The 24,264-nt window shown below is 35.9% G+C and overlaps 2 protein-coding genes across 2 annotated transcripts in view; both read right to left on the minus strand.

The window, feature by feature from the left end:
• The window catches only part of OR2L13 (olfactory receptor family 2 subfamily L member 13), a 176,182-nt gene that overhangs the window by 66,342 nt on the left and 85,576 nt on the right, over positions 1-24,264 (minus strand). Inside the window, exon 2 of the mRNA XM_019032895.4 lies at positions 8,504-8,607. The gene's annotated coding sequence lies outside the window, so the exon portion shown is untranslated. The remainder of the gene's footprint in view (positions 1-8,503; positions 8,608-24,264) is intronic.
• LOC101131530 (olfactory receptor 2L5) lies at positions 12,932-23,530 on the minus strand. The gene is made up of 2 exons (XM_055381178.2): positions 23,452-23,530; positions 12,932-15,279 (listed from the first exon to the last, which is right to left on the minus strand). Exon 2 carries the CDS (start codon positions 15,257-15,259, stop codon positions 14,321-14,323), a length of 939 nt encoding a protein of 312 aa, XP_055237153.2. The 5' UTR covers positions 15,260-15,279; positions 23,452-23,530; the 3' UTR covers positions 12,932-14,320.

Below are 24,264 nucleotides of genomic sequence, written 5' to 3' on the forward strand. Positions count from 1 at the left end.
ACATCATTATTTGGTTCTTCTACTTAAAAATGTAGAATGAATTGTTATTTTAAGTACCTTTTTCATGAAATGTAATTCATAGTCTTGATTTTGAATGTCCACCACCATCAAATGTCCATTCTCTTTTGCCTTCTCATCCAATTTCTGAATTCTCAAGTTAATGCAGACCCTCTATCTCAATATCTATATGCCAAGTTCATTTTAGCTTCCATGTGTCTGCTCAAGCTCTCCCCAAATACGATGTATATTCTGCGTCTTTGCTTCCCTCATGCTTAGATTACATAGACTTTAGGGATCCTCCCATTCATATGAAGGGATCATAAGTATATTTATCAATTTTTTGTTAAGATCCATAAAGTATAATGTAATCTAAGCAATAAGGAAGCAAAGACAATAAATCACTTTACGTCTTCAAAAGACAGGATTTGGAGAAATGACCGTTCACTTAAATGGAAAAAAGGAAACAGCAACCTGACAGTTTTCTAGGTAGAGGTGGTTCGAGTATTCTTCTCCAGATAGAAGACATCACTGGACAACTTTGCACAGGATACATAAAAGGAATGAAGTTTTTAGGCTTGAAAATTATTTTAGAGCCAAAGGTCAGCCGACCTTTGAGGAAGTGTAACAATATGAAAGAGTAAGATCCACACAGTGTGCAAACTCACATCTATACACACACACACAAAGATGAACAATCACTTAAGGATCAACACACGTGTATGTACACTGAGTTAAAACTATCACAAACCTGAAAAAAGAGTGAGTTTTTAAAATTAAGAATTCCTATTTTCAGGAATGAAGATGTCTATGATATGTTATAAAATCCACCAAATAAATATCATTAGCTATATACAAGGATGTGAAATGTAACAATAAATGACTCTTTGAAATTAAAGACACAATAATTGATACCGCATTAAATGAAAGTTTCAAAATACGAAAGTGAAAAATCTATCAGAAGGAAAAAAAAACCTGAAAAGATTAGAAGAGACAAAAATATTAGAAAAGTAATGCAACAAGACCAACATATACTTACAGGCATTCCCAGAAATGCACACAGCAAATAATAATAAACTCAATACCATACAAAAATTCTCAGAACTGAAATATATTAGCCACCATATTCAGATGGCATGTAAAATCACAAAGTAAGTGAGAAATATTTTTAGTAAAATATTTCATGAAAATTCTGTCTTCTAGGAAACATTCTAAAAATTTTAAGTTTCTGAGAGAAATAGTAGTAATAATAATCAGAAGAAATCTATGTATATGTGTATCACCATCAGGATTTACAAGAGTATATATTTTATGTATTTAATCAATAAATTTCATAAGACGAGATGATGCTGTCAACCCCTTACTGCAGATATAAAGTGGAATGTAATTATGTTGACAGAATGGGAGAAAGGTAACGAGTGTGGGGGTAGTGATGTTGGGGGAAGCAGGTCACTATTGACTGTGGCCTGTGTCATGAGTCAAGGGCTGGTACTTGGGATATATAAATCAAGCATTAGCAGATAAGCATATTGTTTGAAAATACATGGACAAAAATAGGGAAAAACTGGTAAGAAAATTTGAAGTCCTTACCTTTGGGTTCAGGAAGGGTCTGTTATGTGTCCAATATTTTAGCCTGTGGACTGTTGTCACCATGTCTATGCATTACTTGAATAAAACATTAAAGTGATGTAAAAATTATGTCACAGTTAAGAATTCAACCCACAGCTTCATCATAATATGAGACTGACACTTTTTTTTTCTTTTTGAGATGGAGTCTCGCTCTGTCGCCCAGGCTGGGGTGCAGTGGCGCAATCTCGGCTCACTGCAAGCTCCGCCTCCCGGGTTCACGCCATTCTCCTGCCTCAGCCCCTCAAGTAGCTGGGACTACAGGCGCCCGCCACCAAGCCGGCTAAATATTTGTATTTTTAGTAGAGACGGGGTTTCACCGTGTTAGCCAGGATGGTCTCGATCTCCTGACCTCGTGATCCGCCCATCTTGGCCTCCCAAAGTGCTGGGATTACAGGCGTGAGCCACCGTGCCCGGCCAAGACTGACACTTTTTAGTCTAAGATTTGGAGAAAGACAAAAATGTCCACTTTCACGGCATCTATTCAGCATATTACTGGAAGTTCAGCCAAAGCGATTGAACAAAAAAAAAAAAAAGGGAAAGATAAATATGTTATCTTAATTCAAAAGAAAGAAGTAAAATAATTTTTATTTGTTTATGACATAACTATATGTGTAGAAAACCTTAGGACTCCACACAAAGAAAACTGTTATAAATAATTAACACAATAAGCAAAATTGCAGCATGCAACATCAACAGCCAAAACCTTTTGCACTCCTATACACCCACAATTTGCTGTGACTCACTGAAAGTGTCAGAAGCAAAATTATGTCTGTTCTGAACCTAGGCTTCAAGTGGCTATACACTAACAATAAACAATCTAAAAATGAGATTGTGATTTTATTTACAATAGTATCAAAAAGAAACGAAACACTTAAGGATTAAACCTAACCAAGGAAGTAAAAGGCTTATATATTGAAAAATGACAAAATGCTGATTAGAACAATTAAAGAAGACACAGATAAATGGAAATACATTCTGTATTTATAGACTGGAAGGCTTAACACTGTTAAGATGTCAAGAATATCCAAAGTCACTTAAAGATTCAATGGAATCTATGAAAATTCTAATGATAAATCTTTTTCAGAAATAGAAAAACCTATGCTAAAATTTATATGGAATTTCAAAGGACCTTAAATAGTCAAAAAATCTGGAAAACGTTTTTTTAAGGACAAAATTGAAAAACTGATACTTTCTGATTTTAAAACTTACCAAACGCCTCCAGATTTGTTTTTTTCACTTAGTCTTGCTTTGGCTATGCAGACTCTTTTTGGTTCCATATGAATTTGAGAATTGTTTTTTCTACATCTGTGAAGAATGATGGTGGTATTTTGATGGGAATTACATTGAATTTGTAGATTGTTTTGGCAATATGGTCATTTTCACAATATTGATTCTACCTATCCATGAGCATGGTATGTGTTTCCATAGGTTTGTTTCGTCTATGATTTCTTTCAGCAGTGTTTTGTAGTTTTCCTTATAGAGTTCTCTCACCTCCTTGGTTAGGTATATTCCTAAGCAGTTTATTATTTGCAGCTGATTTGTGTACATTAATTTTGTATCCTGAAACTTGGCTGAATTCTTTTATCAGTTTTAGAAGTTTTCTGGAGAAGGCTTCAGAGTTTTCTAGGTAAACAATCATATTATCAGCAAAGAGGGACAGTTTGGCTTCCTCTTTTCTGATTTGGATGTCCTTTATTTCATTCTCTTTCTGACTGCTGTGGCTAGGACTTCCAATACTACGTTGAAGAGGTAAGAGTGAGCATCCTTGAATTTTTCCACTTCCAAGAACTACAGAAATCAAAACAGTATGACATTGGTATAAAGCCAGACATGTATACCAATAGAAGAAAAGAGAGGACAGGTGCCATGGCTCACACCTGAAATCCCAGCACTTTGGGAGGCTGAGGCAGGCAGAATTGCTTGAGCTCAGAACATTGAGACCAGCCAGTAAAACATGGTAAAATCCTGTCTGTACAAAAAAATACAAAAATTAGCCAGGTGTGGTGGCTCGCACCAGTAGTCCCATCTACTTGGGGGCTTGAGATGGGAGGGTTGCTTGAGCCCAGGAGGCAGAGGTTGCAGTGAGCCAAGATCACACCACCACATTCCAACCTGTGTGACAGAGTGAGACCCTGTTTCAAAAAAAAATGAAGGAGAAGAAGAAGAAGAAATAGAAAACAGAGTCAAGAAATAGACTGTCATATACACAGCAATATTTTTTTGGCAAGCAAACCAAGTTTACTCAATGTGGAAGGGACAGTCTTTTCAATAAACAGTGTTTGAAAAACTAGATATCTACATTCAAAATATTGAAATTGGATGCTTACTTTACACCATATAGAAAAATTAAGTCAAAATAAATCAAAGACCTAAGTGTAAGAGCTAAAACCATAAAAGTATAGTCAGTGGCAAAATGAAATTGTACAGCCTCTGTGGAAAATGATTGAGAGGCTTCTCGATTTATGATGGGTTTCATCATGATAAACCCATTATGAAAATATTGTAAGTAAAATATACATTTACTATCCTGAAAAAGTCATCTCAATGTTAAAATATTGTAAGTCAAACCATTGTAATTCCAGATGCTCCTTGATTTACGATAGGGTTTTATGTTTTTATAAATGCATAGTAAAGACAAAAAGTTGTCAAATTATTGTGTTTCTGGACCATCTGTATAGTAATTTCTTCAAAAATTAAACAGAGTTAGTATAGGTTCCAACTATTTCACTTCTGAATGTGGACCCACGGTAACAAGACACACAAAAACATACTTATATGCCCACGTTCACAGCAGCAGTATTCACAATACCCCAAAGGCAGAGACAACTTAAGTGACCATCCACAGAGAAATCAATAAAAAATGTAATGAGTACATACAATGGAATATTATTCAGTTTTTAAAATGAAAGAAATCTTGACACATGCTACAACATAGATGAAACTTGATTACATTATGCTAAGTAAAATAAGCCAGAAACAGGCAAGTATTGTATGAATTTACGTACATGAAGTACCCAGAGTAGTCAAATTTATAGAGACAGAAAGTAGAATGCTGGACCCCAGGGGATGGGGGAAGGGAGTCAAGGAGAATAATTGTGTAGAGAACAAAATTTTAGTTGGAGACAATGAAACTATTCTGGAGATGAATGGTGGGGATGGTTGCAGAACAATATAAATATACTTAGTGCCACAGACCTGAACACTTCAAATAGTTTAAATGGTGCAGTTTATCTTATGTATATTTAATACATGAGGTAATATGTATTATCTTATGTATGAAATAAGAAAAAATAATAAAAACATTTAAATATACTGAAATTATTCCATATTTGGATGTCCAAATACATTTTAAGAAAATTCAGGCAAGTTTCTGAGCCTCTACAGAGCAATTTATTTTCAATTATTTTACGACCTCTGATTATTTGTGAGGGACAATTTGGAAGAACAAATTACTTTTTATACATGTCATTTGGAAACAATATGTGATCAGCATTAAGACTGATGCAATAGTTTGAATTTATATTAGTAGTTTAATTATTGGCAATTAGAACATGTACTATTTGAAATTACTAACACAATTAACATTCCAAACATTTCTATTATTTGTATTTTATATAGGGCAGTCGATGACAAACTTTCCATGAGAGTTATTATCCTACTTTTAAAAAGAGGAAAAGTAATATATATCAGAATATTAAATGGCACATCAGATCTCATATGTAATGCCATATTGTAACTGAGTACCCTATTTTTAAAAAAGAAAAATAACTAATTTATTTTTCCGATCTCCCCCTACCTCTTACTTAACTGTTTAGGAATGCAAATCTATCCTTTACACTCTCCACCAGACACATTCTACAAGGCAAGCTTATTTGACTTTGTGTTTACTTAAAAGTTCTAGAGAAGGAACCTTGAAGAAAATCAGGCACCCCCAAAACTCCCTCCCACTAGGAGATTGCCTCAATTTACAGCCCAGCTCTGCCTGCAATGGTGCCAGCCAGACCACTGGATAGAAAATACATCAGAAGCAAGTCATTGGACCCCATCTCCTCACCCCCTGCATGCCATTCAAGCCAAGACCCCTTTAAAAGACCCTGCCTACTGCCCCAGAAGGGGAAGCACTGCCCATTAAAGCAGAAGCCTGTCCTGCTTCCCCTCAGCTAAGCTTGGAATAAAAAATCTTTCTTTCTACCAGACCTTGCTCTTGTTAACAGGACTTTACAAGTGGTGAGGAGCAGGAGATATGTTCTGCGATGTTACAATATCTCATGAACACCAATGTAGCATCTCTTTGATTATTCATGTTCCAGGGTTCTAATTCTATCATATAATATTATTGTTAGAAAAAATAGAGCCCTGTCCCTAACGAGAAAGCAGTCTCAGCCATTATATATCTGTTTCAGTAATGCGAAGAGGATATTTATTATACATCTGTTTCAGTAATGTGAAGAGGACATTTTTTTCTTATGTAAAAATAAATCCATGTGGGTTCTGTCCCTTAGTTTTTTATCCACCAAAATAGCAATAAATATTTTAAGCCTATTTAAAAACATTTCTACTTGCTTTCATTTTTGTAACTCTCCTAAAATGTATATACCTAGGCATCAGCATTAATGATGTTATACACAGGAGGAAAAAGAGAGCAGAAAAATTTCTGATGATATTTTCATCACAAGTAGAAAAACCAGCCTTCAACCCCAGTGATGTCCTACATGAATGGAATGATACCAGCATGAACTTTTATTGACTATCTCCACACACTGGCCCTTGCAATATGTCAGGATTGTTCCGTGATTCCACTGGTTTTAATCCTAATAAAAAGCTCTTTACATTGACATCACCACCGACATCTTAGATGACAAAAATTGAGATTCAGAGTTTGTAAGCGAACTTCTCTAGATCACAAAGTAAGAAGCAGCATTAAGATTATAATGAGCATCGTACAATCGCACATCACTCATGGCAAAAGAAATCAAACCAAACCAAAACAAAACACCAACCAAGTAGGTACAAGGAAATGTTACCCCTTACAATAATTACTGTGAATGTGGGTTCTTTAATTTCACTTGAGCCCATGAAAGCATAGTCTAATATAATGTATCCCTGTCTCTTCCATTGACCATCATTTCCCTTCCCCTCCAGAAAGCACATTTATGAATTAGCTGCAAAACCACTTTTGGTTGCCTGCATTTCATACTCCAATATTTCTGATGAATGGTGTTAGAGAAAGTACAGTTATTAGTGCTGAAATTCACCTCAATTCTATTTCTGAAACAAAGTTCTGTTAAGCACTTGCCAGAGTCCCTTCTTCGCTGTGATCAATAAAAATTTAAAAATACAATTATAATTAGTACCTTTATTATTTCCTCATTTCCAAACACTCAGTGCCTTTGCTTAGCTGACAGCAGTCCTACAGTCATCATAGGAACAAATTCATTTTTCTGAGTAAGCGTTAAGAATATTGCTTAAAGAAATGCATATATTCATTTTTCTTCCCTACACACGAGATTTCAGAGACCTTCACTGGATTTCAGTAGCAACCATGAATCCAGTCCTTTTTAGCTGGAGAATGAGATTAACAGTTGTTTTGCTGGTATTCACTGGGGATTGTCCACTGAGACTTTGGATATTCTAGGTTGAGTCACTAACAACATAGGATGGCCTTAGTCCAAGGTTCAGAAATGAGTTCTGATTATGTATTTAGATGTTTCAAGGCATGTCAAGGGTAAATTCAATGGAGGAAGAAACAAACGTATTTATTCACATTATGTCAATGTTTTTGTGTTTCTAAACTTTATGAAACCCTATAGTTTGAATGTTGTTATTCAAGCATCCACAGTAATAATGAATCTGCATACATTAATTTCTTTCTGAGTTCAATTTATATTGGCAACAAGATTTAAGCCACTAAAATAGAACAAGGTTAATTTAATAAAAACACATAAGTAGAAATTATTAAGCTATCACATACATGGGAGTTATCTTTTAACATATTTTAGGTATTATACATGTTCACATTGGTTCTTTGTATTTGGAAATGCTCATTATACAGTGATTTTTCTCCTATTAAAACAAATAATAAGATGTTATTATTACTCTCTTTGGTTTATTAATATTTAGAAAATAGTAATTTAATTAAATTTTTATTCAGTAGAGTGCTTTAAAAGTTCTCAAATTTCTTATTTTCTTACTAAATGAATTAATGATACAATCTACCTGAGAAAAGTAATATTTCTTCATTTTTAATTTTGTTGAGTTTTAAAAGTATTTGAATTTTTCCACATGTATTTAAATTGATAAATTATTTGACAAATTATGATATGTATTTTTATTTATATTTATTGTGATATATATTTTGATATGTATAGGCTAGTCAGATGAAGCAGTGGGAGTGAAGAAGAAACCAAGAAACCTGTAACTGGTTGTGATCAATTAGTTGTAAACACCACTACACTTGGACCAGCCAATCTGATGTACTGATGCATATATATGTTGTATAATGATCCAGTCGGGGTAGTTAGTGTACATTCCTGGCAAGGACAATTTCCTGAAAGTCCAAGTGTACAGATGTTTCAACATTCCTGCATTTGAAAAGTCGAAGAATTTTTTTGCAAGTTTAAAACCTTGGCTGTTACATAATAGTATGTGCCATGTCTAGTGCAACCAGGGTACTGTTTTCACAGTTTTGTTAAACTCAAAACCTATATGTGCTGAAAGAGGAGGTAAGACTCCTTATCTGATGTGGGAAGATAGACTTCAACGAATTTCTGTAAAACAAGGAAGACTTTTAGGTTTACCTCAAAACTACCCACCAGGGTCACATCACATATGCAAATATGGGGGATATGAGTCAACAACTTATTCCTGAAATACATACCCCAGATCTCCTGAGAGTTTCCTGGACGTAGAAATTGACTATTTCACACTCCTGCAGTAGAAACGACGAAACTAAGCAGATCGTAGGTCACAACTTGTTTTATTCTGAAAGAAGAGATTAGAATAAGAAATATAAATAAAACTGAGCTGCTTATTTTACATTTTTCCATGTCTGTATTCAGTCCATTTGAATTATTCATTAAGTCAAACAGATTTTTAAATGCATAATCATATTCACTTATAAAGAAGCTCCATTCTATTTCCCAAAGAGACAAAATTCAGGTGATAACCATTTATGTCAAATCTTTTGTTAAAGAGCAAGGGATGTTGGCACAGGCCTGTAATTCCACCTACTGGGAGACTGAGGCAGGTGGATTGTTACAGGGCCACAGGGTTCCATTGCCCATGGAGTGGTAGCAGACCAAAACACCAAAACAGCAGGAATTGCAGCAGAGAAAGGGTTTGTTAATCATAGGTCAGCTGAAGGAGGAAGAGACAGGAAGCCTCAAATCAGCCTTCTGGAGAGACTTGGACATTATTATTATTATTTTTTTTTTTGAGACGGAATCTCGCTCTGTCACTCAGGCTAGAGTGCAGTGGCGCGATCTCGGCTCACTGCAAGCTCAGCCTCCTGGGTTCACACCATTCTCCTGCCTCAGCCTCCTGAGTAGCTGAGACTAAAGGCACCCACAACCACGCCCAGCTAATTTTTTTGTATTTTTAGTAGAGACGGGGTTTCACTGTGTTAGCCAGGATGGTCTCGATCGCCTGACCTCGTGATCCAGCCGCCTCAGCCTCCCAAAGTGCTGGGATCACAGGTGTGGACATGACGTTTTTAGGGAGTCTGCATGAGTGATGGGCTAAAGTGTGGAGATTGCTGATTGGTCGAGGTGTCAGTGGTGAAGTCATGAGACAGGGAGATGAAGATGCTGCATCCTGCACTGTGTCAGTTTCTGAGACAAGTTAACTTTGAGTAATCACCATTCTACTCTCTGTTTCTTTGTATTCTGTTTATTTTTAGGCCCAATATATCAGGGGAAATTCAGCCCCCGATATTTCACATGGGTCCTTTTCTATTTTCCCTAAGTGTCTGCTGGTCTGAGAAATAAAGGGACAGAGTACAAAGAGAGAAATTTTAAAGCTGGGTGTCCGGGGGAGACATCACATGTTGGCAGGTTCTGTGGTGCCCGCTGAAGCGTAAAACCAGCAAGTTTTTATTAGCGATTTTCAAAAGGGGAGGGAGTGTACAAATAGGGTGTGGGTCACAGAGATCACATGCTTCACAAGGTAATAAAATATCACAAGGCAAATGGAGGCAGGGCGAGATCACGGGACCACAGGACCGGGGTGAAATTAAAATTGCTAATGAAATTTTGGGCACACATTGTCATTAATAACATCTTCTCAGGAGACAGGGTTTGAGAGCAGACAACCGGTCTGAACAAAATTTATTAGGCAGGAATTTCCTTGTCCTAATAAGCCTGGGAGCACTACAGGAGACTGGGGCTTATTTCGTCCCTTATCTATGACTGTAAAAGACAGCCATCCCCAAAGTGGCCATTTCAGAGGCCACCCCCTAGGAACTCATTCTCTTTCTCAGGGCTGTTCCTTGCTGAGAAAAAGAATTCAGTGATATTTCTCCTATTTGCTTTTGAAAGAAGAGAAATATGGCTCTGTTCCACCCGGCTCACAGGCAGCCAGAGTTTAAGGTTATCTCCCTTGTTCCCTGAACATTGCTGTTATCCTGTTCTTTTTTCAAGGTGCCCAGATTTCATATTGTTCAAACACACATGCACTACAAACAATTTGTGCAGTTAATGCAATCATCACAGGGTCCTGAGGTGACATACATCCTCCTCAGTTTACGAAGATGATGGGATTAAGAGATTAAAGTAAAGACAGGCATAGGAAATCACAATCGTATTGATTGGGGAAGTGATAAGTGTCCATGAAATCTTCACAGTTTATGTTCAGAGATTACAGTAAAGACAGGGGTAAGAAATTATAAAAGTATTAATTTGGGGAACAAATAAATGTCCATGAAATCTTCACAATTTATGTTCTTCTGCCATGGCTTCAGCCGGTCCCTCCATTCGGGGTCCTGACTTCCCGCAACACCAATATATAAGTGAGATCATGCAGTATTTTTCTTTTTGTGTCTGAAAGCCAGTCTGGATTGAAGGACAGAAAGAAATGGGACTTTCACTGGAAGGCTACAGTCATAGCAACATAATCATTTCCGGTATTTCCCAGCTTGAGAGAACCAATGTGAACCATGCTTGGGATTCTCTCCAGGAAAGTTCCATGTGAAAACATCTGCAACATGCAGGACCTTTGAATGACCTTCGAAGAGGAGGAGAGGTTGGTCTTGCTGTCTCAGGAGTGGCAAAGGCAGAAGGAAATCCACACATAAGTGGACTGCACAGTTCAAGTCTGTGTTGTTCAAGGGTCAACTGCAGATCAGGCATTCATCACTGTTGTAGTTTGAATAATCCAGGGCTTTTCTTTTTAAAACAATGCTAGATTTGTGGAGGTAAACATATTTATATTCTACTTTTTACATAGACACACTTATATTTGCCAAATGATTTTTCTTTTTTTATTATTATACTTTAAGTTTTAGGGTACATGTGCACAATGTGCAGGTTAGTTACATATGTATACATGTGCCATGCTGGTGTGCTGCACTCATTAACTCCTCATTTAGCATTAGGTATATCTCCTAAGGCTATCCCTCCCCACTCCCCCCACCCCACAACAGTCCCCAGAGTGTGATGTTCCCCTTCCTGTGTCCACGTGTTCTCATTGTTCAATTCCCACCTATGAGTGAGAATATGCGGTGTTTGGTTTTTTGTTCTTGCGATGGTTTACTGAGAATGATGATTTCCAGTTTTATCCATGTCCCTACAAAGGACATGAACTCATCATTTTTTATGGCTGCATAGTATTCCGTGGTGTATATGTGCCACATTTTCTTAATCCAGTCTATCATTGTTGGACATTTGGGTTGGTTCCAAGTCTTTCCTATTGTGAATAGTGCCGCAATAAACATACGTGTGCATGTGTCTTTATAGCAGCATGACTTATAGTCCTTTGGGTATATACTCAGTAATGGGATGGCTGGGTCAAATGGTATTTCTAGTTCTAGATCCCTGAGGAATCGCCACACTGACTTCCACAAGGGTTGAACTAGTTTACAGTCCCACCAACAGTGTAAAAGTGTTCCTATTTCTCCACATCCTCTCCAGCACCTGTTGTTTCCTGACTTTTTAATGATTGCCATTCTAACTGGTGTGAGGTGGTATCTCATTGTGGTTTTGATTAGCATTTCTCTGATGGCCAGTGATGGTGAGCATTTTTTCATGTGTTTTTTGGCTGCATAAATGTCTTCTTTTGAGAAGTGTCTGTTCATGTCCTTCGCCCACTTTTTGATGGGGTTGTTTGTTTTTTTCTTGTAAATTTGTTTGAGTTCATTGTAGATTCTGGATATTAGACCTTTGTCAGATGAGTAGGTTGCGAAAATTTTCTCCCATTTTGTAGGTTGCCTGTTCACTCTGATGGTAGTTTCTTTTGCTGTGCAGAAGCTCTTTAGTTTAATTAGATCCCATTTGTCAATTTTGGCTTTTGTTGCCATTGCTTTTGGTGTTTTAGACATGAAGTCCTTGCCCATGCCTATGTCCTGAATGGTAATGAAAATGGCCATACTGCAAAAGGTAATTTATAGATTCAATGCCAATCCCATCAAGCTACCAATGACTTTCTTCACAGAATTGGAAAAAACTACTTTAAAGTTCATATGGAACCAAAAAAGAGCCTGCATCGCCAAGTCAATTCTAAGCCAAAAGAACAAAGCTGGGGGCATCACGCTACCTGACTTCAAACTATACTACAAGGCTATAGTAACCAAAACAGCGTGGTACTGGTACCAAAACAGAGATATAGATCAATGGAACAGAGCAGAGCCCTCAGAAATAACACCGCATATCTACAACTATCTGATCTTTGACAAACCTGAGAAAAACAAGCAATGGGGAAAGGATTTCCTATTTAATCAATGGTGCTGGGAAAACTGGCTAGCCATATGTAGAAAGCTGAAACTGGATCCCTTCCTTACACCTTATACAAAAATTAATTCAAGATGGATTAAAGACTTAAACGTTAGACCTAAAACCATAAAAACCCTAGAAGAAAACCTAGGCCAAATGATTTTTAATGGATACACAGTGTATTTTAATAAAAATGCATTTTATACAAGTAAAGACAAAATGTAGTTTTATATTATTTACAATGAAAAGATAAGTTCAATGATGTAAATATTGAATGCATATTTCCTTGAATTTGACAGTCATTTTACTCTATCATCTTTTTTATTTTACATTGCTATAACAGCATTTTAAACACATAATATTAAAACCTACAGTTTTCTTTTTCAAACCAGATATAAATTTTTCTACATTGGGATTTTAATGGCTATCATTACAAATTCTTGGGCAAGGGGAGGGAGAGCATTAGGACAAATACCTAAAGCATATGGGGCTTAAAACTTAGATGACGGGTTTATCGGTGCAGCAAACCACAACGGCACATGTATACCTGTGTAACAAACCTGCACGTTCTGCTCACATATGCCAGAACCCCCATAAAAAATAAACAAAATAAATAAATAAAATTAATAACAAAAATAAAAATATATTTTCTGGTCACATGATGTTATTCTTCAGATAAATAGTTTTTATGCACTTTAATTATATTTCCAGAGTGAAGATTATTCTATTTGAGAGCAACAGAAAGAACTTTAGAAAAATAGTTATAGAAAAATGTTACATTATGGAAAGTTGTATAATGCAGGGCTTTTCTCTTACTTGTTCATTCTACCTTCCTTCTTGCCTCCTCTCCTCAGAGATTAAAGCGTTTCTCAGGAATGGGCTCTTGTGGAGAGCCATGGCCTTTCACTCAGAGAATGGACCTAAGCAGACAACTTTTATAAAAATAATGTTGATCCTTTTAGGCACAGGCCTAAGCAGGTATAAAAATAGTGGAGCAGAGGAGCTTATCCCAATCCAAGATGTATAGACTTGTTGATTTTGAAGAGTAAGTAGAAAAAAATTGTTCAGAAGAGAATGTCTTGCATGAGAATACCCGTGGCTACTCAGGAGACAAACATTGTGTGTGTTGTGATGTGACTGGGGAATGGTTCAAATAACCTATTCCACACTCAACTAAGTCTAAGTCAACTGTAGTCTAAGAGGTTCTATAGAAGGTAACTTCCATAGAATCTTTTATAAAGAAATTGTTGTTTTACTAAAGCCAAATTGGCTTCACCCCAGACATACTTATTTATCCTGAGGTAAATTTATTAATAAATCATTACTTTAGCAAAAAGAGGAACACATACACACCAGTTGAGAGTAAATAAAATATTATTTAATATTCAATTAGATTCAGTAATCTTAAATAATTTACTGTTATTTTGTCTTATTTTAATAATAAGGGGAAACAATCAACATATAACTATTATGCTGAATGATATGATTCCTTTGGACATTTATTGTTTTGATTTATACATGATAATGAAATTCTATGGCCTTACAATTTAGTGTAAAATATATTATCTGTCTTTTGATAAAAAGAAACACAAACAGAAACAAAATAGATGTCTTAGAATATGCAACTATAATGTCAAGACTAAATTAAAAGACAAATATTCTGGATTAATCTCTGTTTGACATACTGGGCATGTAATAATGTTTTTCTTCACTGCTGTACACTGCTGAGTTGATATGAACCTAGTGCTTTGACTCTAAGACAGAACGTATGCCTACATTTTCACCGAGAAGATATTCTGAATCACTCGTGTCAGGGCCCCCATCACCTCCTTGTTTCTCAGGCTGTAGATGATGGGGTTGAGCATTGGGGTGAGGATGGTGTAGAAAACAGCCAGAACCTTGTCCTCTGTCAGAGATCGCAGGGATCTTGGACATAGATAGGTATAAGCAAAGGGTGCATAGTAGAAAGTTACTACAGTGAGGTGGGTGCTGCAGGTCGAATAGGCCTTTTTCCTCCCTTCTGCAGAGCGCATGCGGTAGACAGCAAGGAGAATCCGGCCATAGGAACACGCAATGCCAGTGAAGGGAAACACAAGAAATATGGTGCTGCTCAAAAACACTGTGTTCTCATAGACCCAAGTGTCTGTACAGGCTAATGTCAACATAGTTGGAACATCACAGAAAAAATGATTGATGGCTCTGGACTTGCAATATGGGATACGGAATGCATATACCGTGTGAGCACAAGAGTTGATGGAGCCTATCATCCAAGATCCTGTTATCATCAGCACACACATTCTTTTGCTCATACGGATGGGATAGTGGAGAGGAAAGCAAATGACCACATAACGATCATAGGCCATTGATGTCAGGAGCAGCGCTTCTGCACCTGCAAAAGTCATGAAGAAGAAACTCTGAATCCCACACCCAATGAAGGAGATAGACTTGTTTCCATACAGAAAATCAGAAGCCATCTTAGGAACAATGGTGGAGATGTAATTTAGGTCAATGAGGGAGAGCTGACTAAGCAGGAAATACATGGGTGTGTGGAGATGGGTGTCCAAGAAGATGAGAAGAATCATGGATAAGTTTCCAATTACAGCCATTAGGAAAATGAGAACAATGAGAATGAAGAGGAAAAGGCCAATTTTTGATGGTGGGAACAGCCCCAGTAAGATGAAATCAGTTGACGTTTGATTGTAATTTTCCATGGAGCATTCATCGATCCTTCCTGAAGGGAGACACAAGGGTAAGTCAAGTACAGTAGTTCCCCATTATCTGCAGGGGTTGCATTCCAAGGCCTCCAGTGAATGCCTGAAATTGCAGTTGACACTGAACCCTATATACACTATTTTTTATATCCATCAATATGTATTATAAATTTTAATTTATAAATTAGATAAGGAAGATATTAACAAAAATAGCTGCAAATAAAATGGAACAATTATAACTATATACTCTAATAAAAGTTATGCGAATGCAGTTCCTATCTTTTTTTCTCAAAATACCTCGTTGTACTGTATTCATTTTTCTTGTGATGACAAAATGCTTCATGGGAAGACAAAATGTCTACATGATGAAATAAAGTGAAGGGAACAATGTAGGCACTATGATGCAACATTGGGCTATGACTGAAATCCAACTGATAATTTATGAAGTGTTCATTTGTGGCATTTTCCACCCAATATTTTCAGACTGCAGTTGATCACAGGAGAAACTATGGAAAGCAAAACAGTGGATAAGAGAGGACTACTTATAGAATAGTAAGCCAATTGTTTTTAAAAATCCTTAGTTTAGTTAGACTGTGAATTATTTACACAACTTTATAACTCTTAGAAGACTAACTAATCTTTCCTATTTAGAAAAAAATCATATTCTCTATCCAGAGATTAATATTTGATGAGACAAATATTTATAACCAAAATTTTTTCTAAGAAATATATACATTTACAGGAAAAATCATCTGTCTTACAACTTCAAAAGGATAGGAATGTTTGATGCCCAACACAAACTCAGATGTAATCAAGATCATATGTTATGCTTAAAACAAATGCATGGAAAAGTTAAATGCATATATTATGGATCTTATTAGGAATAAATTAGCATTATGTTTTCTGGATGATTTTTTTCTACATTTATTGTGTAACACTTACTTCTAAAGCTGCAGCAGCCTATGACTTATTTGGAGGAACTTATATTTCCTTCTTGAATTGTCTTTGCATAATAATTCCAAGTCACATATGTATACATGTGTCATGTTGGTCCCATGTGTACATATGTGACTTGGAATTATTATGCAAAGCATGTTGTGCACATGTACCCTAAAACTTAAAGTATAATAAAAAAATAATAATAAAATAAAATAAATGAAAGTTATATAAAAAAAAATAATAATTCCAAGTCAAACTTTCTCTAAGTCAGACATCATTATTTGGTTCTTCTATTTAAAAATGTAGAATGAATTATTATTTTAAGTATCCTTTTCACAAAATGTAACTCACAGTCTTGGTTTTTAATGTCTGCCACCATTAAATGTTCATTCTCTTTTGCCTCCTCATTCAGTTTCACAATTCTCCAGTTACTGTGGACCCCAGATATAGATATCTGAATATCCATATGCCAATTTCATTTTAGCTTCCGTGTTTCTGCTCAAGCTCTCGCCAGCAGGATGTGTATTCTGTGTCTTTGCTTCCCTAATGCTTAGAATCTCTGCTTGGCTGCTGTTGGTGAATAGGAGAACTGCTGATTTATGTAAATTAATTTTGTGTCATGAAACTTGGCTGAATTCCTTTATTAGTTCTAGGAGTTTACTGGAGGAGTCTTTAGGGTTTTCTAGGTAAACAATCATAGCATCAGCAAACAGCGACAGTTTTACTTCCTCATTACCAATTTGGATGCCCTTTATTTCTTTCTCTTGTCTGATTGCTCTGGCTAGGACTTCCAGTACTATGTGGAAGAGGAGTGGTGAGAGTGGGCATCCTTGTCTTGTTCCAGTTCCAAAAGCTATGGTAATCAAAACAGTATGGCATTGGTATAAAGCCAGACATGTATACCAATAGAAGAAAGGGGAGGTCAGGTGCGTTTGTTCACACCTGTAATCCCAGCACGCTGGGAGCCTGAGGCAGGCAGACTGCTAGAGCTCAGAACATTGAGACCAACCACAATGGAAAAATCCTGTTTCTGCAAAAAATACAAAAATTAGCCAGGGGTGGTGGCTCGCACCAGTAGTCCCAGCTACCTGGGGAGGCTGAGGTGGGAGGATTGCTTGAGCCCAGGAGGCCGAGGTTGCAGTGAGCCAAGATTGTAGCCCCACATTCCCACTTGGGTGACAGAGTGAGACCGTGTCTCAAACAAGAAGAAGAAGAAAGAAGCAGAACAAGACGAAGAAGAAGAAGAAGGAGAAGGAGAAGGAATGGAGGAGGAGGAGGACGAGGAGGAAAATAGAGTCAGGAAATAGACTCTCCTATAAACAGCAATATATTTTTTGGAAACGAAACTGAGTTTACTCAGTTGGGAAGGGACAGTGTTTTCAATAAACAGTGTTTGAAAAACTGGATAACTACATTCAAAATATGAAATTGGATGCTTACTTTACACCATATAGAAAAATTAATTCAAAATAAATCAAAGACCTAAGTGTAAGAGCTAAAACCATAAAAGTATAGTCAGTGCCAAAATGAAGTTCTACAGCCTCTGTGGAAAATGATTGAGAGGCTTCTCGATTTATGATGGGTTTCATCCTGATAAACCCATTATGAGTTGAAAATATTGTAAGTAAAATATACATTTACTATCCTGAAAAAGTCATCTCAATGTTAAAATATTGTAAGTCAAACCATTGTAATTCCAGATGCTCCTTGACTTACAATAGGATTATATGTTCCTATAAATGCATATTAAAGTCAAAAAAATCATCAAAATATTGTATTTCTGGACCATCTGTATAGTAATTTCTTCAAAAATTAAACAGAATTATTATATGCTCCAGCTATGTAACTTCTGAATGTGGACCCAAAGAAATAAGACCCTCAGAAAGACACTTATATGTCCACATTCACAGCAGTATTATCACAATACCCCAAAGGCAGAAACAAGTGTCCATCCACAGAGAAATCAATAAAAAATGTAATGAGTACATACATGGACTATTATTCATTTTAATCATGAAATAAATTGTGACACATGCTACAACATAGATGAACTTTGATTATATTATGCAAAGTGAAATAAGCCACTAAGAGGCAAATATTGTATGAATTCTCCTACATGAAGTACCCAGAGTAGTCAAATTCATAGAGACATAAAGTGGAATGCTGGACCCCAGGGGACCGGGGAAGGGAGACAAGGAGAATAATTGTGTGGAGAACACAATTTTAGTTGGAGAAAATGAAACTGTTCTGGAGATGCATGGTGGTGATGGTTGCACAACAACATAAATGTCCTTAATGCCACAGAACTGTACACTTAAAAGAGTTAAAATGGTGCAGTTTATCTTAAGTATATTTACTCTAATTAAAAACATTTAAATGTACTGAAATTACTCCATATTTGGAATTCCAAATACATTTTAAGAAAATTCCTACAAGTTTCAGAGCCTCTACAGAGCAATTATTTTATGACCTCTGGTAATTTGTGAAGGCCAGTATAGAAGAACGAATTATTTTCATATATGTCATTTGGAAACAGTATGAGATCAGCATTAAGACTGATGCAATAGTATGTAATTTGTATTAGTAATTTAATTATTAGCAGGTAGAATAGGTACTATTTGTAATTACTAACACAACATTCCAAACATTTCTATCATTTGTATTTTATATAGGGCAATCTATGATAAACTTTCCATGAGACTTATCCTAATTTTTAAAAAAGGAAAAGTAACATAGGACAGAATAATAGACGGCACATCAGATCTCATATTTATTGTCATGTTGCAACTGAGTACCTCATTTTTAAAAAAGAAAAATAACGAACTTTTTTTTTTTTTTTTTTTGAGATGGAGTCGCCCTGTCACCCAGGCTGGAGTGCAGTGGCGTGATCTCCGCTCACTGCAAGCTCCGCCTCCTGGGTTCCCGCCATTCTCCTGCCTCAGCCTCCCAAGTAGCTGGGATTACAGGCGCCCGCCACCACGCCAGGCTAATTTTTTTATATATATACATATACTTTTAGTAGAGACGGGGTTTCACCGTGTTAGCCAGGATGGTCTCGATACGAATTTACTTTTTCCTTCTCCCTCACCTCCTTCTTAGCTGGTTAGGAATGCAAATATATCCTTTACTCTACCCACCAGACACATTCTACAAGGCAAGTTTATATGACATTGTGTTTACCTAGAAGTTCTAGAGACGGAACCATGAAGCAAATCAGGCAACCCCAGAACTCCATCCCACTAGGAGATTGTCTCAATTTACAACCCAGCTCTGCCTGCGATGGTGCCAGCCAGACCACTTGGTAGAAAAGACATCAGAAGAAAATCACTGGAGCCCCATCTCCTCACTCCCTGCATGTCATTAACGACAAGACCCCCTTAAAAGACCCTGCCTACTGCCCTGAAAGGGGAAGGACTTCCCATTAAGGCAGAAGCCTGTCCTGCTTCCCCTCAGCTAAGCTTGGAAGAAAAAGTCTCTTTCTACCAGACCTTGCTCTTGTTAACATGACTTTGCAAGTGGTGAGTGGCAGGAGACATATTTTGTGACGTTACAATATCTCTTGAACACCAATGTAGCATCTCTTTGATTATTCATGTTTCAGGGTTCTAATTCTACCATATAACATTATTTAAATAAAATTAGATCCCTGTCTTTAATGAGGAAGCAGTCTCAGCCATTATACATCTGTTTCAGTAATGTGAAGAGGACATTTTTTTCTTATGTAAAAATAAATCCAAACAGGTTACTTGTGCCCCTTAATTTTTTATCCACAGAATTAGCTGTAAATATTTTAAGCCCATTTAAAAACATTTCCACTTGCTTTTATTTTTATAACTCTTCTAAAATGTATATACCTGGGCATCAGCATTAATGATGTCATACAAAAGATGAAAAAGCAAGGAGAAAAGATTCCGATGATAGTTTCACAGCGATTAGGAAAAGCAAAACTTCAACCCGGGAGGCATCATACATGAAAGGAACGATAACATTATGAACTTTTATTGACTATCTCCACACACTGGCACTTGCAATATGTCAGGATTTCTTCCGTGATTCCATTAGATTTAATCCTAATAACAAGCTCTTCACACTGACATCACCACCGACATTTTATAGATGACAAAATTGAGATTCAGGGGTTGTAAGTGAACTTCTCTACATCACACACAAACACACATATGCCTATATATACACAAACACACACATACATACATAAGTTTATATACACACATACATATCTATGCAAACATATAAATAAATATATATGTTACATATATAAATATACATTTATATACACGTTTAAAAAAATGTGTGGTCTAGTTTATCCAAATATTTTTAGGCAGTACATCTGAAATAAGGCTGACTCATTTTTTAATTACCCAAAACAAAAATAAAAGACAGAGGTTAAATTTACTGAAATACATAATCATTATAGATGCTAAATAAATGAGAAATAATAAGATTTTTGTATCACAAATAAGATTATTTTAATGGCTAAAATTCAATCATTTAAACTTCTTATGTTTCCTCATGTTATCTGGTTTTATTGTACTTTCCTTGACCGGGCAACAATCATACATATTTTCAAAGAAAGAAGATTTCTCAGAAAATCTAAAAGAAATACAATTTCCACCATGTTACCAACATAAAAGTTTATCTGTTGGAATAATTCACTTACAAAAAAAATATCCATGTACTCTCCTGTGTAAATCAAGTTGAGGATGTACATATTCAGCATAATAATTACAATTCTACAAATGGTGCCCAAGTTGCAAATGAATTACATATTACTATCTTTTGAAGTCAGAATGCATCATTAAATTGCATAGATTTTTTTCCTATCCTTCAATTTAGAGTTGAATATGAGCTAATTAAAATAGCCTAATTTAAGTAATTCACATATTCATAGAAGACAAAGATTTTTCAATGATAGTCTCATTATCACAAAGAAGAATAGCTGAATCACAGGATTTGAAGAGCGTTATTCATGACAGTACAGAGACCTAGTGATAGAGTTGGGAACCAAGGAGGATGGTTCTCTTGTGTCTAGATACTGCAGTTTTCCCTTGGGGCACTCACTGATTTATTTTCCCTATATTTTCCTCAGTTTTGATGAAAAGTATTCTCAAAGAGAAATCGTTATTCATTACAAAATATGGCTGCTCCTCTTAAAGTTGGTCTGATCATTTGCATAGGCACAGAAAATGTGTGAATTTACCAAAAAAAAATAGGAAGGGAGATAAGGGTACAAGTTGGCTTTGCTGGAAGTTTTATAAGAAATCAGATTGAACTTTTAAAAGCCTCCAAAATTCAAGCCACACTTTACCAGATTTTGCAAAAATCTAGGTTGCTTCCTCTCTTCTGAAGGGATAACTGAAATATCCTAAAGTTCTGAAACTCTGAAACTTCCAGAAAGTGATCTTTCTTACTAACAGATAAGGCTAGGAAATGGTAAAACAGGTGACAGGGTCAGTTTCACTGGAACAGCTGTGAAGTCATTGACTTAGTAAGTCAGCCTGAATTCCTTAAAACAAGCTGTCTGTACCTGAATCTGCATGTCTATAGTAAGAATTATTTCACATTGACAACACTTGTCTAGAATGTCAATCAGATGACACAGAAGAGTGTCCTCTGGAGTATAGGCAAGGACAGCTCTCCACAGCATCCTGGCATGGAATCCTACAGGAGATTCCTCCTTCCTTCAAGTTCCTCCACAATAGATTCTCCTAAGAAGAGACACAGTACATAATGTTGTATTTAACTGACGTAGGAATAACTGGTCTTATTTAATACTTACACAATATGTATTTTTAATTGTTGAGAAGGGTATGAATTTGGAGAACCACAACTCTTTAAAGTGTAAAGGAGTGAAGAATATAAAGTGAATATTTGCTTGTGTGTATGTGTGCTTCCAAGTCACAGCCTACCATTGAGGTCCACGATAGTGCATCAGCTCTCATAGATAGATACATAGGTAAGTGGGCAGACAGACATTTTCATGGATAGACAGAAAGTGATTATGAAAGTGAGTATGAAGTATCCTTTAACTGTTATTTTGGGATGAGGATGTGCTTAGTCTGCTTCATGTGTAAGTTCATGGGAGAGAGACTCAGTTTAATACCAAATGGAATCCTAGCTCTTACAATTACTAGAAATGTAAGCTTTTGTTGCTGAATGTCTGACCCTGTATTTTATAATTACAACAGGGGGAATAATCCATGGGTTATTAGGAGCTGTCTGTGACATAGTGACTGTGTATTACTTGACTGGGTGTATCATTGAAGAGAATCTACAAGTTTCAGCATCTTCATCATTATCATTGCTGGCATCATCAACATAATCACTATCACTTACATGTACACACTTGTTATCTGCTATGACTGTAGGGTAATATAGCCTTCACATTGTTTCCACATACTATGCTCATTTCCTTCTTACAAAACCACTGCATGGTTCTTAAAGCAGGAATAATATTTCTATTATTTCACTGGAAGTTTACCTTGTGTACCAAAAGAAAAAAATAAATATATTGCAAAATTTAAAAGCACAAAGCACTACAATTTGTCACAAATTGGGTGTAAAAACAAAATTTGGATACCCATAGCATAGCTACTAATCATGTGGTTTCCTTAATTATTTATTGCCAGAAGAGGGTCCTTTATTTTAAAAACTATATCATTGCTCTACAGACTGGTAATTCTAACCACTCTCATTCTGTCTTTACTTTAATGGCCTCCTAATACTTTTAAACACTAGTTGTTTCTACATATTTCCTTGGAAATACTGGATTCATATGAGGTGAAATAGCAAGTAAGAAACAGCAATAAGATTATTATAAGCATCATATGATTACTCACCACTTGTGGCAAAAGAAATCAAACCAAAACCAAAAAATCACCAACCAAGTACAAATGAGGAAATGCTGCCCTCTATGATAATTATTGTGAATATGGGTTTTTAAATTTCACTTGAGCCCAAAAAAGCATAGTTTAATATAATTTAGCCCTATCTCTTCCATTGATCATCATTTCCCTTCCAATCCGGGAAACACATTTATGAATTAGCGGCAAAAACACTTTTGGTTGTCTGTATTCTATACTCCAAGATTTCTGCTGAATTTTCTTAACAGAAAGTACAATTACTAGTGCTCAAACTGCAGTTCAATTTCTGAAATAAAGTTCTCTTAATCGCCTGCCAGAGTCTCTTCTTCCCTATGATCAATAAAAATTTTAAAATACAAATATAATCAGTACCTTTTATTATCTCCTCAATTTCAAACACTCACTGCCTTTGTTGGCTGCCAGCAGTCGTATAGTCATCATATGAACAAAGTCATTTTTCTAAGCAAGATTTCTGAATGGTTTTTAAAGAAATGTATACATTCATTGATCATCCCTACACATGAGATTTCAGAGACCTTCATGCGGATTCCATAGAAACCATGATCCACTCCTTCTTTACCTGGAGAATGAGATTAACAGTTGTTTTGCTGGTATTCACTGGGGATTGTCCACTGAGACTTTGGACATTCTAGGCTGAGTCACTAATAACAGAGGATGGCCTTAGTCCAAGGTTCAGAAATGAGTTCTCATCATGTAATTAGATGCTTCAAGGCATGTCAAGGGGAAACACAGTGGTGAAAGAAACAAGTATATTTATTCAGATTATGGTAATACAATTGTGTCTCTAATACATTATGAAATCCTACACTTTTTATGTTGTTATTCACTGCATTTATAGCAGGGATGTGTCTGTATATATTAATTTCTTTCCCAATTTAGCTTATTTTAGCAATAAATTCTAGAACATGAAAATGGAACTAGGTTAATTTAATTAAAACATGTAAGTAGAAGTTATTAAAATATCACATATTGGAGTTATCTTTAACATATTTTAAATATATGTTTATATTGTTTCCTTTCTTCTAGAAATACCCATTAAATTTTAAAACAATATTCTTTTATGAAAATAGATAATAAAACTGATCTTACTACTGACTGTGGTATAATAATATCTAGAATATATTTAGTAATTAAATTTTTATGCAAAAGAGTACCTTAAAGGTA

Source organism: Gorilla gorilla, chromosome 1 (assembly GCF_029281585.2).
Source record: "Gorilla gorilla gorilla isolate KB3781 chromosome 1, NHGRI_mGorGor1-v2.1_pri, whole genome shotgun sequence".
Lineage (NCBI taxonomy): Eukaryota > Metazoa > Chordata > Mammalia > Primates > Hominidae > Gorilla > Gorilla gorilla.

Excerpts from the sequence above, each read along its gene's own strand:
- LOC101131530 (XM_055381178.2), bottom strand. The coding sequence starts at position 15,259 with ATGGAAAATTACAATCAAACGTCAACTGATTTCATCTTACTGGGGCTG.